The following is a 14,725-nucleotide window of genomic DNA, read 5'->3' as shown; positions in this document are numbered from 1 at the left end:
CCTGGAGAACCCCTTGGACAGAGAAGCCTGGCGGGCTACAGTCCAAGGGTTGCAAAGAGTCGGACACGACTGAGTGACTAAGCACACAGCCCAGCACTTGGTCTGTCAGACCCTGCTGTGTTCTGAAATGGGTACCGCTGGGCCCGGAAGGGCTGAGCCCCCGCTGCACCGATGGGGCCTGACTCAGATGTCGGCCGCTCCTCGTGGGGTCCGGCTGGTGCCTGTGCCCCCAGGACAGAGAGGTGGCCCTGTGGACAAGCCTGGCAGGGGCGCAGGTCTGCCTCATGTCGGGGAAGCCCCGGGGCCTGTGTGGAGGAGGAGGGTGTCCCTGAGTCACCCAGCAGGCTCTTAACAAATAAAACTGGCAGAAATTCTGAGTTTCCAAGTTTATTGTTGGTGGTTCTTTTAAAGTCTCAAGAATCATTCTTGCAAAAGCTAACATTTTAATTTGCTCAGACTAAGAGGGGTCCTGAGCTCAATGGGGCAGCCCAGGGCCTTCCAGAGCAGCCGCTGCCAACCCTGGAGCCCAGGCCTGGGCTGACCTCACAAAGATGCAGGTTGGGTGTGGGTGTGGGCGTGGGCTGAGCCTGGGGATGCCCCGGACATTCATGAGACCCTCTGCTGATAGATTTCCCGGGGCGTGGGGACCCTGCGGTCCCTGTCTGTCCGCACTGGGCTCACGGTGCAGGGCCCCTACTGGAGGAAAGCCCTGAGGAAGTCGTTGTAGGAGATTTTTGAAGACAGAGTCTTGTCGTAATACTCCAGGATGTGGAAGAACTCCTCCTCGGAGAGGTTGATGCTGTACTGCCTCAGGACCTGCAGGGGAGAGGAGCCGCCCCTGGTACTGGAGCCGTTCAAGACCAAGACCAAGGAGGCTGGCTGCCAGGAAGAGGCTGGGCCCTTGCCCACCTCTCCTCCCACCCCGAGCCTGGACAGCCCACCTCCAGAGTCACGCCCTCCCTCGCCGCCCCCCCTCCCCGCCCCCGCCACCCTTCCAACAAGGCAGCCCTGTCTAGCAACACAGGTGTTGTGAGGCTGGTCAACGTGGAGGACGAGGAAGATGGACAGAGCGGAGGGGATTGGAGGGGAGACTGGCCACGGAGCCTTAAGTAGGTAGGAGGCCTTGGGGTGCAGCTTCAGGGGAGGGGAGAAGGGCAGGCCCGCAGGTGTAGGCTTCATCGAGTAGTTATGACTCAACAGTAATACATCCCTTGCCAGAGCCTGCTGATTTCCCAACCAATACCCATTGGCCCTTCCCCTTCCATTATCAGACCCTGATTTTCTTCCAGACTGCTGTGTGCCCAGCCAAAATGAAAGGTGACAATTCTCAGCCTCTCTCACAGTTCTGGCCACTAAAACAAAATGAGAATGCTATGGTGGACTTTTCGGAAGCCTCCTCTAAAGAAAACAGGCATGCCCTCCTTCTCTCTTCTCTGCTGCCTGGAATGCTGAAGTGATGCTGGGGCTCCAGCAGCCATCTTGGGCTTATGAGGCCACCTTGGGGAAGGAATCCAGGTATTGAGGATGGTAGGAAAAAAAATACAGATGTCCCTGATGACAGTCCAGACACCATGCCAGCTCCGGACTTCCTACCTCTGGGATTCTTTTACATGAGAGAGAAGAAGACTACCATGTCTAAGCTGCTGTGATTTATTTCACCTCTGTTACATGCAACTGAGACAAACTGTGATAGATATCGTATTAAATAAATATGAAGATTAGGTTATACATTTCCTATGTATATTTTGTGTTATAATTCATTTCTCAGAGGAGGCTAGAGAGTGCGGTTGGAAGAACCCAAGTTTCCTCCAGGGCTGGCAGGACTGGCCCGGGCCCGTGGGGCTGAGGTCAGCTGGCCTGCCTCTGGGGCTGATGGGCTGAGAGCAGGAAAGGGGAGTGAACCTGGGTGTCCAGAGGGCCCAGCACCCATCGGGTCTCATTGCCAAGGGCAATGTCTTCGTTTCTCTTGCCCCCTCCCTGCTTGTCACCCACCCCAAGTTCTTAGGGTGTTATCTTCCTTCTCTTCTCTGGCTGAGAATTGTATTTGACCCCAAAGTAAAGACCGGGGCTTCTCTGGTGGCTCAGACAGTAAAGAATCTGCCTGCAATGCGGGCGACCCAGGTTTGATCCATGGGTCAGGAAGATCCCCTGGAGAAGGGCATGGCAACCCACTCCAGTATTCTTGCCTGGAGAATTCCATGGGCAGAGGAGCCTGGCAGGTTATAGTCCATGGTCTTGCAAAGGGTTGGACATGAGTGAGTGACTAACCAGCGCTGTGAGCTGGAGGCCACGTTGGGGAGGTGACAGGGTATTCACCGCCGCCAGCGACAGGCCTGGCCCCACCCTCTGCGTGTGTGTTGCTGGTGGGGGGAGGTTGCTCCAGGGGCCCCTCACTCTCTAGTGCCCTGCATGGGGTCCTTGCAAATTCAGACCCACTAACTGCCGCTCATCTGCCTGCATCGCTATTTAAGAAAAGCTTTTTTACATAAAATTTTTTTGTCTTAGTTGTTGAAGCGCAGAGAAATCTAAGGAATACATTTTTCCTAAGTGCACTGAGAGGTCATAACCCTTTCTTGCTTTGATGTGTTGACTGAGGTTTTTTCCTGGCTGTAATATTTGATTTTTAATCTAACATTCTAGACTTCAATTATTTTCTCAACCTTAGTGTTTAGCTAGGACCGGGATGGGAGAGAGAAGCAAAGAATGGGACCAGGCCCACTGACAATTTGAGGAGTTCTGCGTTATTCCAAATGTGGGAGTTTTAAGTCACCCTCGAGGGTGGCCCGTTTCTTTCCTTCGGGAGGAAACCCTCCAAAGGTTAACCTCCAGAGGTTCTGCGGGGTAAAGTCTAGCATAGATTCTGTTCCAGAGGTGGGGTTGTGGGGGCCGTCGCGATTACAGCTGGTGGACTGGGGCGGGCGAGGTGCTCCCCCAGACCGGCAGGAGAGGCCCCGGAGTCCAGTCTCTGCTGGGGGAGCTGGTTGGCCAGACTGCATGGACCAGGGTGGGCAGCCCCTCCATGCCAGGACAGCAGAGGGAGAGGGGAGGGCTGAGTGGGGGGCTCTTGCAGGGCAGGGCTGGGGTCTGCGGACCCTGAGTAGCCAGGCCCAGGACGTGCTTCAGTCCCCGAGGTCATCATGCTGCTCTGCGGCCTCGTGTGGGGTGCAGGCAGGGCTCTGAGGAGCAGCGGCAGTGGAAGGCTGCACTCAGGTGTTGGTGCCCTGGGAAGGCCCAGCGGGATTCTAGAAGCCTTTGGGGTGGGGACAGCCTGGGGTCGGCTGCAGACGACAAGTGGACGTGGCCCCCAGTAACCTGGGGGAGCCCAGGAAGTGAGGTCTGGACAGCTTGCCCATGCCTGGGCCTTCCTCCGGGCCTGGTGAGGTTTTTCTGGCCGCTGGCATTTGGTGACCACGTCCTATTTGGAGGGAGAAGCCCCGCAAGAGCCATGCTCACCTTCCTGAAGTCAGCCACGCTGAGAAGCCCCGTCCCGCCCTCATCGTAGGCCTTGAACGTGCGCCGCATCGGCCTCCAGCAGTGCACGATCTTGGGCTGAATCCGAAGCAAGGCAGAGTAAAAGGAGCAGGTCTCGGCGCCGGCTTCTTTCTGGGAGAAGAGCCAAAACCCATCAGGAGGTGAGAAAGGAGCTCTGGGGTGGGAAGGATGGTGTGGACAGGCTGTGGCCCGAGGCGGAGGGAAAGGGCTGTGAGCTCCTCTCCTGGGCCTTGCTTCGTCTTGGCCCCCAGGGCTCACTCCCCACCCAGGGCTCCCCGCTGGAAGGGAGTCTGCAGGCTCGTCCCAGGTGGCTCGGTGGTAAAGAATCTGCCTGCCCAACATAGGAAATGCAGGTTCGATCCCTGAGTCGGGAAGATCCCCTGGAGGAGGAAATGGCAACCCACTCCAGTGTTCTTGCCTGGAGAATCCTGTGGACAGAGGAGCCTGGCGGGCTACAGTCCACAGGGACGCAAAGACTCGGACACGATTTAGTGACTAAACAAATCTCAGCACAAACAGCGTCTCCTGGGAGGAAGGTAGGTCTCTTCATCACCATTTCCTGGACCGGGAAATGGAGGCTCAGGGAGGCAAAGGGGCAGGATCAGGACCCCTCGGGGCTCCGTTTGATGCCAACACCACCAGACCACCTCCCAGGGAACCCCTCCCTGTGTATTTGAGGGGATGGCCAGGCAGATAACCGAAATAGTTGGAGGGGAAAAAAAAAGAGGTTCGATTTGGATCTTCTAGTAGGTTCTTATAATGAACAGAGTTTTTTAAAAATCGCAAGGTTGTAATTATATCTAGTAATTAGACAGCACACTACACTGTGATTATTTCATTTAGGTGCTATCAGATTTGAAAACAAGGTATTTTAGCGTGATTTAGCCCCAACACATGTCTGAATATCACAGAGGTGAACTGTAGGCAATAATCTGCAATACATTTTGGGAAAGTTTAATTTTTAACATGGCACCACATCAAACACACTAGCACAATGTTAAATTGCTTTCAAGTTTTACATCCTTTAGCACCTATGATAAACACTCACCAGGTGCCCTGTAGCTTCACCAGCGGCTGATTTACCAATCAGCTGGTCCCCACCCACGGAAGAGAAGGGATTCTGTGAGCACTTGCTCTTCCCACACCTAAGTCTGGCTTGAGAAAGGGTTTTCCCATCCCAGCCCGGGACACCAACCCACCCAGGGGTCCTTGGCCGCTAGCAGTGCCCCCCAGAAGCGAAGTCCCAGGGCTCCCCTGGTGGCTCAGTTGTTAAGAATCTGCCTATAAATGCAGGAGAGACATGGGTTAGATCCCTGGTCCTGGGAGATTCCATGTGCCTCGGAGCAACTCAGCCCATGCTCCACGACTACTGAAGGTGAAAGTGAAGTCGCTCAGTCGTGCCCGACTCTGCGACCCCACGGACTGTAACCCACCAGGCTCCTCCCTCCATGGGATTCTCCAGGCAAGAGTACTGGAGTGGGTTGCCATTGCTCTCTCCAGGGGATCTTCCCGACCCAGGGATCGAACCCGGGTCTCTGGCACTGCAGGCAGACACTTTACCATCTGAGCCATCAGGGAAAGCCTGTGCTCTAGAGCCTCGGAGCTGCAGCTACTGAAACCCACATGCCTAGAGCTTGTGCTCCGCAACACAAGAAGCCACCACCGTGAGAAGCCCGCACAGCACAGCTCGAGAGTAGCCCCCGCTCGCTGCAAATAGACAAAAGCCTGTGCAGCAAAAAAAGACCCAGCACAGCCAAAATAAGTAAATAACTAGAATTATTAAAAAAAAAAAAAAAGCAAAGCCCCAGCTCACTTCCTCAGAGGAGTGTATGTGCTGTTAAGGCTACAGAAGAAAGCCTCAAAACACTAGAAAAGGAAATGGCCCTTGAGACGGCTGGCATGGTGGGGCCAGGGGCCGCCTGCAGAGGGGACCAGGCAGGGGCGGGGCAGGCCCTGGTCCCACTGCTTCCTGGGAGAGGCTCCCGGGAGTCTCACCACCTGTCAATCAGGCCCAGGGTGGGCTCCTGGATGGAAGGCAGGACTGTCCTGAGCTGCGGAGTGGAGGCTGTGGTTGGGTTTGGGTGCATGACCAGAGCTGGGGGCGAGGCAGGGGCACACGGAGGTGAGCTGGAACATCTGCCAGGGGGCCCAGGCTCCTGGTTGGGGGGTGGGGGGTCCTATCCCAGAGCGCCTCTCACTTCCCATACACAATCTCAGTCACCCTGCCACACACACACAAGCAGTCCATGAGCAGCCTTTGGACGCCTCTGCGAGGGTAGGCAAGGCACTGGGAGCAGGCCGGCCTCTGCACACGGGGGGCTTGGAAGGGGGCGTGAAGCCTCTTCCCAGCAGGCCACCCCTCACAGGCTCTTCAAAGCCAGCAGACCACCCCTCACTTACAGAACTGAGGCCCAAAGCAGCAGAGGAGGGCCAGAGCGGGCAGGGGTCTCCATGGCTCTCCAATTATGCTCACAGGTGGACCCTCTGACAATTGAACGAGGAAAGTATTTTCTCTACTTACAGAATAACTGAGCTACAGAAAGAATTGTCATAAAGCTAAGTGCTTCTTCCATAGTTTGCTGCAAGCCTGTGGTGCTAGCTGTTGCTTGTCTAAACTAGAAACCATGGAGAGATGCGGCCCGATTTTGCACAAAATGACAGATTTCGCTGCCTGGAATCCACCGTTTGCTGGCTGGCACACCATCACTCGGCTGCCGCTGGGATGCGGGATGGGGTCTGGGTGGGGGCTGCCGGGCTTGCCCCACACCTCTGGTCCCCACAGCTGGGACTGAGGGTGACTGGCATTGGCCGTGTTTGTCTCCAAGTCAGCAACGCCTGTTCGTACTTATTTAATTCAGTGTAACTCAATTCAGTGTTACAGATGATAGAACGTGAGTGTGGAAAAGTCTTCACGCTTCGGAAAGACTTGACCAAAGCGTGTCCTTAACGGTGTGGTTGAAATGGGTGTGGGTAAGAGGCATATGGCTACAAATGACAGAGAAAGGTGAAAACCCAGGGCCTCCACTTGCAAGATTTAAGCATCTTTAGGGTCTCATTCCTCTTCAAAGAAGCAACAACAGGGTTGCAGACAATGCATCGTGGGTGCAGCTTATGCAAGAAAGATCCCGCGTCTCTGAGCAAGGTGGGCCTGTCTCAGACGCCTGATGAGCGAGCAAGCAGTCACGTGTGAGGTACAGGCGTTTCCCTTCACTGTGGCCGCCCCCCCCAACCTGCGTCTCCAGTTAAGTGACCGAAACCTGCTCCCAGCAGCCCTGTGAGCCACCGACTCTGTTCCCTCCAACCCACAGAGGTCCCCTCGGGCAGGTGCCGCTCAGCCAGCTTGCGAGCCTGGGATCCAGGCTGCTGGTTCCCAGCCTGGTAAAGGTTCACACGTGCATTGCTTACATGAAGTGAGACGACAGGGTTTAGGAGGAGCTGAGAAACCCATGCAGCCTGGCCCCACCCTGTCCTCTGGTGATTCACGTACCATTTTATTCGCGTTCTGGATTTTCATTCTCTGCATCAGCGAGGTCTCCTTTGCTTTTAACAGGAGGACGCAGCTCTGGATGAAGCTGCAGTAAGCGAACTTCCCGTTGTTCTTCAAGTCGTACTTGATGAGGAGCTGCTGGCACTCGTCTCTGCTGATGTCCAGGTTGAATTTCTCCACGAGAGCTGAAGGCAAGCACATCGGTTCACTTGGAGGCGGGCGGTTCCCTCTTGGTTTGATCACAGCTTTCACTCACTCACTCACTCATCACTCCTCACTTGCTGAGACGGCCCGGCCCCGATCCTTGCTTCACAGGCTCGCGGCCGCTGGCTGGACGGATGTGGAAACACACAGGCAGTGACAAGGTAAGTGTGGCCGGGACGGGGGGACCCCGCGTCCTGCTGGGCTCCCTCTGTCCTGGCCTAGCCTGCTGGCCCAGCTTTGCCTGGTCTCTGTTGCTGCGGTCACAGCAGTAGGAACATAGCATTGTGGGGGGCCATGACCTCAGGCAGCGAGAGCATGGAGCGAGGTTCCCGCCGCATGGGAGTCGGGCAGGGCCAGGCAGGTGGGGAGAAGGGAAGGTTCCATGTGCTAGGCTGTGGGCTTGGCAGGGGCCCCTGGGGTCAGGAATTCAGACTTGGCCCTCTGCAAGCGTTTTCAACTGGGCTTCAGAGATATGCTCTCAGGGGTCTTCTAGGCTACACCAAATTGTGCATTTGGGGTTTTCATTCTAATGAAGATCTTAACATTCCATTCTGGAACACAAGGACCTCCCTGAAGAGACAACCACTGTGCACTTTGAGGATCTGTGTCTGGCTTTCTTTCTTTTTAATTAATAATTTTTGGTTGCGCTGGGTTTTTGTTGCATCAACTGCTGTTGCTGCTAAGTCGCTTCAGTCGTGTCCGACTCTGTGCGACACCACAGACGGCAGCCCACCAGGCTCCCAGTCCCTGGGACTCTCCAGGCAAGAACCCTGGAGTGGGTTGCCATTTCCCTTCTCCAATGCATGAAAGTGAAAAGTGAAAGTGAAGTCACTCAGTCGTGTCCGACCCTCAGCGACCCCATGGACTGCAGCCTTCCAGGCTCCTCGGTCCATGGGATTTTCAGTATGCAGCAATTAGAGGGAGCGTAAATCCAACCGATTTTCATAAATATTTGAAGTTTACCAAAGTGATAAGTAAGCAAGTAATTATGAGTCGCTCAGTCGTGTCCGATTCTTTGCGACCCTATGGACTGTAGCCCGCTCCAGGCTCCTCTGGTCCATGGGATTCTCCAGGCAAGAATACAGGAGTGGGTAGCCATTCCCTTCTCCAGGGGGTCTTCCTGACCCAGGGACTGAACCTGGGTCTCCTGCATTGCAAGTGGATTCTTTACCCTCTGAGCCACCAGGGAAGCCCATTTGAAGTTTACCAAAGTGATACATGGCAAACACCGAACCAACAGCACCAACAGAACCAACCAACAACTGACTTGATCGACCTGCCCGGTGAGGGCGGAGGCGTCAGGAGCCTTTGTCCCCCAGATGCTGCTGCAGGTTGCCCAGGCTCCACCAGGAGGAGGGGACCTGGGCTGGGAGGTGGCCCCATGCACCCTGGGGGGAAGGAGTGGGACGCACTCAGGAACTCGGGGCCAGGGATCTCGCCCTGCTTGTTGAAGTCCCTCTCCTTGCACTCGCGTAGCAGCTCGCGCCAGCAGCCCTGGACCTTCTTGCGAAGCTTGGTCTCGATGGGCTCGCAGTTCTGCAGGGGCGGGGTCCCGCTCATGCTCGAGGGGGTCTAGCAAGAAAGAAAACAGTCTTGTACCTGGAGATTCTAGAGGGACATTATAGGAGAAACCTACAGATGTTACCCGGGTTTTGAGGTGCGCAATTCATAGGAGGTGTTATTTCAGAAGTAGAATGAAAAACCATTTTAACTAGAACAGTTTTGGGTGCAAATATATAGCCTTTCCCTTCCTGGCATCTAGAGGCCCCCACATTTCTTGGCTCAAGGCCCCATTTGTCCTCCAGCTTCAAAGCTGCAACAATAGGTGTGTGTGTATGTTAGTTGCTCAGTCGTGTCCAACTTTTTGCGATCCTATGGACTGTAGCCTGCCAAGCTCCTCTGTCCATGGAGTTCTCCAGGCAAGAATACTGGAGTGGGTGGCCATTTCCTTCTCCAGGGGATCTTCCCAACCCCTGATTGAACCCAAGTCTCCTGTGTTGCAGACCAGATTCTTTGTCATCTGAGCCACCAGGCAATGGTGGGTGGGTCTTTCTCAAATTGAGTCTCTCCTGCATGTCCCGTGTGCCTCTGTGTCCCCACTGACTGGACAAGGTCAGGTGGGCCCCCTGGACACTCGGGGACAATCTTGTTAGCTGATAAGCAGCTCTAACTCCATCTGCAACCTTGACTCCCCCCTCAGCAGGTAAGCTGCACATCACAGGCTTCAGGGACTGGGACGTGGATGTCCTTGGGGTGCTCTGACCCCCTTGAGTCTGATCCACTCACCATCTTTAACGCACTAAACACTCCACTTACAGGTTCACTGGCTGCCCATCATCCCCTAGGACAGCATGAACTCCACAAGTGCAGGGGCCGGTGTTCATTCTCGGCACATAGTAGGTGTGCAGTAGACACGTGTTGACTGAATGAGGAACCAGCTCCGTCTCGGATGGCTCACCACGCATGGAGCATGGAGGTGGGTGCTCACGTGCCCAGTTGCCATCCCTTCAAACACCACCCCACCCCTCGTCATGCTTCTTACAGAGGAAGGGAGACCCTCTGCGAGACTGAGCCCCTCCTTTCATCCCGGGCTGGGGGACTCAGCCCAGGACCAGGGCTGTGCAGTCAGACAGGATGGGTTTGCCGTTGGGCCTCTCTGTACTAACAAGGGACCCTGAGCCCACACGGGTCCCTCTTAAGAGTGTTGGATCTTCAACTGTAAAATGGGCATTAACACGCCTTACCTCTCGGTACATGGCCCTCAGCAGATCTGTCCACCCTGGGGGCATCTGTGTTCCTGGGTGACAACGCCCTTGACAATGGCTGACCTGCCCCCTCCCCCAGGTCCTGCCCCCCACCCCCAATTCTCCTCTGTCTCTTCTGCCCCTGATGCCCACCACCCTCCCCTCCAAGGCAGGTGACTGAGAGGACCCACCAGTGGCTCCTCTCCAGAACCCCCCCGGGCCCAGGGGCTCATTCTAGGACACCTCTGTCACCCGAACCCTTGGGGACACGAAGTCCCTGGCCTGGGGAGAACGTGGACCCAGTGAGATGCCGAGAGATGGGAAGAAACTCACGCAGGGGTGACTCCGTGGCTTGGACCCCGCTTTTGGGTCGCGAGTGGGCGACGACCCTGCGGACCGGCCCCGGTCCGAGACCTCGGGGACGCTGCTCCCTCTCTGCGCCTTGGCTGAGTCACTCGTGGCCGGCGGCGTGGCCGGCTTGTCCACGTTGAAGCTGCTCAGGAAGTCCAGGTACCTCAGCCTCCCCTTGGAGTTGACGGGCATCTCCTCCCAGAGCCTGTCAAACTGGCAAAGCAGCAGAGGTCACCCTTGGGTCAGCGCACACCCTAGGCAAGGGGAACAGAAGCCAGTGAAGGCGGTGCGCTCCTTTGCTGGGTCCCGGGCTCACATCAAGTTAAACAAAAATTGAAAAATGAAAAACACCCAGCCGGCCAGCCCCAGCTTCCTGGGAAAGTGGGGTTGGGGAGGGGCACAGATTATCCATGGCTTCTGCGGGACATTTTTTAATTGAATTGGGCCCTTAGCGAGCACTTTAAGGCCATTAAATCTTGCATTAGTCACAGAGACTGAGCTGCAGGACGGAAGAATGTTCTAGGGGAAAACGCAAATCAAACCCCAGCCTCTCTGGGTCCCCGGGGAGCCTGGCGAGGCTCCCTCCTGCTGAAGAGCCCCAGAGCCCTGGGAACAGCCCGGGCTGCTGCGCAGTGGAAGTCACCCTCAGGGTGAACAGCATCCTCTCAGGAGATGAGGAGAGAGGCGTCTGGAGGACGGGGAGCAGTTTATGGTCTTGGCGTCAGCGCGTCTGTTGTCACTGGGCTGAGAGGGCCCTGCGAGCTGCTCTAGGTGGCTTGAGGGCTTTCAGGGAGCTGAGAAGAATGGTAATTTAGCTTCCGTTTTTTTTTTTTTTTTTACAGCCCCTAAGGCCCAGCTTCCAACCAGCAACTCCAACCCTGAGGCCAAGGAGGGACATTCCTGCCCTGTGCCTCAACTTGGTCAGAAAGCCACTCGGCTTGCCCGCTCCACTGGGGTTTTCCAGGAGCAAATGAAAAGGGGCCATGTCCGACGCTGCTTGAAAGTCTGGACAAGATGCAGTGAGGGCTGAGGAAGAGTGGGAGAACGTTCCAGGCCCTGAGAAGGAGAAACGGTTTAGTCTGGGACAATCTTCTTGACTCGTCTTAGCTTTTTGTGCTAAGCTTTTAATTTTTAAATAATTACAGGTTTGCAGGATGTTCCAACAATGATACAGAGAGGTCCCCGGATCCTCTGCCCAACTTCCCTCCAAGGTTACATCTTATGTAACAACTTCGTGTGTGTGTGTGTGTGTGTGTGTGTGTGTGTGTGTAGTTCAGTGTCATTTATCACATCTAGAGTTGCATGTTGCTTTCGTTTTGATCAATGAGGGAAACCTACTTCATGGAGTGGAAGTGAGGGTCCTTGAGAAAGTGGCCACAGAAGCTCAGACAGACCTCACCGGCACCAAGGTCTCCTCCGGAAAGTTCTCCAGGACCACCAAGGAAACCAGATGCTCTCCTCTTCCTACCTGCACCCTGATGGAGCCACCCCTGTAGGTGACACCTCACCGGGCCGAGAGACTCCCTGGAGGGGCCTCTGAAAGTCATCTTTAAATGCCAACTGTCTTGCAAAGGGGCTGACACTCAGTGGGGTCTCAATACGTTTGTTAATGGCTGAAGATCCCCCAAAGACTCACATGATAAAACTGACCAGACGGGAAGACCCTTTAGAAATGAAGAGGGACAGGGGACAGGGCGCTCAACCACGTTCTGAGTGCATCATCAGGAAGGGCTTTACGGAAGGAAGATGCAGCTCAAGAGGAGGGCGGGCTGCGGGGGGCTCTCAGGCCCTCCCGTCTTAGCAAGACTTGGGAGGCAGGCAGGAAGAAGGTCATGCTATGAAGGACAGAGACAAAGGATGGGATGCGGCGATGAGTTGAAGAACAGATGTGAAGACATTTACAAAACAGCCCAGGACAACAAAAGGGGCTTGTTCTCAGGCATGTGAGGCAGGGCCCACTACCTTCCTGATGAAATCCTATGACGCAGTGAGATCAACGCAGGACCATGCAAACCCTATTCTCATCTTCTTGTAACTGAAGGGGACTCGATGGGAAGAATACACATCCCTAGGGTGACTCGGGGGCTCCTCTGGTGGCTCAGTGGCAAAGAATCCACCTGCTGATACAGGAGACATGGGTTCAATCCCTGGGTCAAGAAGATTTCCTTGGAGAAGGGAATAGCAACCCACTCCAATATCCTTGCCCGGGAAATCCCATGGACAGAAGAGCCTGGCGGGCTACTGCGGTCCATGAGGTTGCAAAAGAGTAGGACATGACTTAGTGACTACACAACGACAGGATAACAGGAGCCTGGGTGGGCTGGTAAAGAATGGGAGGCCACATGTGGTTCTCCAGTCCTGACAGGTTACAGCCCAGGACACTGATGGAGCCAGGGATGCAGCGCAGGATGGCGGCTGGGGGTGGGGGTGCTGCGGGGACAGGCGAGGCATCGAGAGGACTGGGAATGGGCACCCCAAAAGTAGATTCTGGAGAATTACAGTCCTGTGAGCTGGACATGAAACCTGGGCAGAATTCTTGTGGTTTGTGAATAAGCTGAAAAGCAAGTGAGTTTCCACGTCATGTGGCAGAGCGTGGCCTGCTGAAAGGTCCCCTGGGAATGCAGAAGAGCAGTCATCGGCCTGCTAAACATGAGGACTCAGGACCTCGGTCCTGCTTCTGCTCGTGAGGTGGCAAGCTGCAAGGGAACGCCACCTCATCTTACCAGCAAGAAAAAGGAATCTGAACTCAAAACTCTTCTTGAGCCTGTCTGCAAGCTGAGGTTGCAGGAGCCGAGAGGACTGAATTCCATCGAGCCCCAAGGCTCCAAGGAGATCCTGACACCCCAGCTCTCATGCCCGGTGGGGCTCAGGAGGAAGTGGGAGTGTGGGAAGAAATCAGCTGAGATGTTAGCAAATTCCCCAAGGCCAAATGGGGGCTGGCGCTCAGGCTGGGAGTCTTGGGCACAGGGAATGATCAAGCTCACAAGCCCTCCTTCTTGGCCTTTGCTGCTGCTCCTGAAGGGGAGGCTACTGGTGGAGGACAGATGTGAGACACCACCCGTTTCTCCAGATACCCTCTCCTGGGAGGCGAAGCCGCTGAGGGAGGCAAAGCGAGTCCACTCAAGCCCGGGGGGCTCCTTCTGCTGGAGGGATCTGCCCCCGAGCACACCAGGGGCGAGCATAGCAGTAACAAAATTCAAATGTGGCTCGATCACCCACCAGACTGACTCAACAAACCCCCACACTCACAGCCTGACAGAGAGGAGGTAAGCCTGTTTCCAGCCATAAATATTATTTCCACCACAGTCTACGATTCTCCTTTACATGCTGTCTGTCATTCAGCAATTTTTTTTTAAAAGTTCTACATACAAACAAAAGGAAAACTGACCCATTGCCAAGAAATACAGCTGTCAACAGGTAAGACTCAGAGATGACCCCCAGTGTGGGGATTATCAGACAAGGACGTTAAAAAAACTATGGACATTAAACTAAGGACATTACAACAACACATTAGATCCATGAACTAATGCGTCCGTGGATGTAATAGAAAAGGTGCACAATGTGCATGAACAGAAGGAGAATTTCATCCAAGAGGTGGAAGCTATTTTTTAAAATGCACTGTTACGTTCAAACACAACAGAGAAATGGGATTAAGCAGAAACAGAGACGAGCAGCGTGGCATTGGCGGCCTGGTGTGATGCAGGTGGTGGGTGGGACTCTCTCAGGAACAGACGAGAGGCCCCCGTGTGAGACGGGCAGTTAGATTGAGGCCATCGCCCACCACCTGACGTGGAAACAGAGGCAGCTGGGGAGAGCCGCGGCTAGCCTGATGCTGACAGTGGGCGCAGGATTTCCACGGTCACTGAGGATAGAGGCCTGGAGGCCAACACAGGAGGAGCCCAGTCAGTCTCTAGGACCAGCCAAGGCAGCTTTGGGACCACCTCCAAGTGGGGACCATGCCCAGGGTTGATCCGCCTGGGCGAGCTGCGTGTGGAGCATTTGGGGCTTATCGCAAGCGCCCGCCTGGCTCCCATCTCCTCACACCTCACCCCCAGTCTCGGCGCGGGGCCTCTGGTAAAAGGGAACTGGCACTGGCAGCCCCTGCCTTTCTTTCTCGCTGGGACCTGGGCCCTGGAGCAAGCATGTGATAATTAGCAGACGTCTCACCTGCACGGAGAGATGCTGGAAGGCAGCTAAGAGATCGCTTTAAAGTGTCAGGGGGAGAAAACTTGGATTTAGAACTCTATCCCCAGCCAAACTACCTTTCGAGGATGAGCATGAAATAGAGAAGCTCTCTGGCTTACTTGTCCCTGAAAGGGCAAGTAAAGATGCGGTTGAGCAAAAGAGGAAGTGAACAGGAAGTGGGAGTGGGACCAAAGGTGGGTGATGGTGGACATCAGATCAGTGAGGCACCCAACACCCCCCTTCCCTGTCACCACCCCAGCAG

General features: G+C 55.1%; 1 protein-coding gene across 4 annotated transcripts in view; it reads right to left on the bottom strand.

Moving 5' to 3' along the window:
• Positions 1–402: 402 nt before the first annotated feature.
• EFCAB6 (EF-hand calcium binding domain 6) overlaps positions 403–14,725 on the bottom strand; it is a 252,473-nt gene continuing 238,150 nt past the window's right edge. For all 4 annotated transcript variants that reach the window (XM_070371471.1, XM_070371470.1, XM_070371472.1 and 1 more), the window contains 5 exons: positions 10,261–10,491; positions 8,596–8,755; positions 6,980–7,164; positions 3,454–3,603; positions 403–816 (listed from right to left, as the gene is read on the bottom strand). In XM_070371471.1, coding sequence (XP_070227572.1) covers positions 694–816; positions 3,454–3,603; positions 6,980–7,164; positions 8,596–8,755; positions 10,261–10,491 — 849 coding nt within the window. In that variant the 3' untranslated portion in view covers positions 403–693. The remainder of the gene's footprint in view (positions 817–3,453; positions 3,604–6,979; positions 7,165–8,595; positions 8,756–10,260; positions 10,492–14,725) is intronic.

This window comes from Bos mutus, chromosome 5, assembly GCF_027580195.1.
Source record: "Bos mutus isolate GX-2022 chromosome 5, NWIPB_WYAK_1.1, whole genome shotgun sequence".
Lineage (NCBI taxonomy): Eukaryota > Metazoa > Chordata > Mammalia > Artiodactyla > Bovidae > Bos > Bos mutus.
The sequence above is the reverse complement of the archived record's forward strand: the minus strand, read 5'-3'. Positions and strand labels throughout refer to the sequence as shown.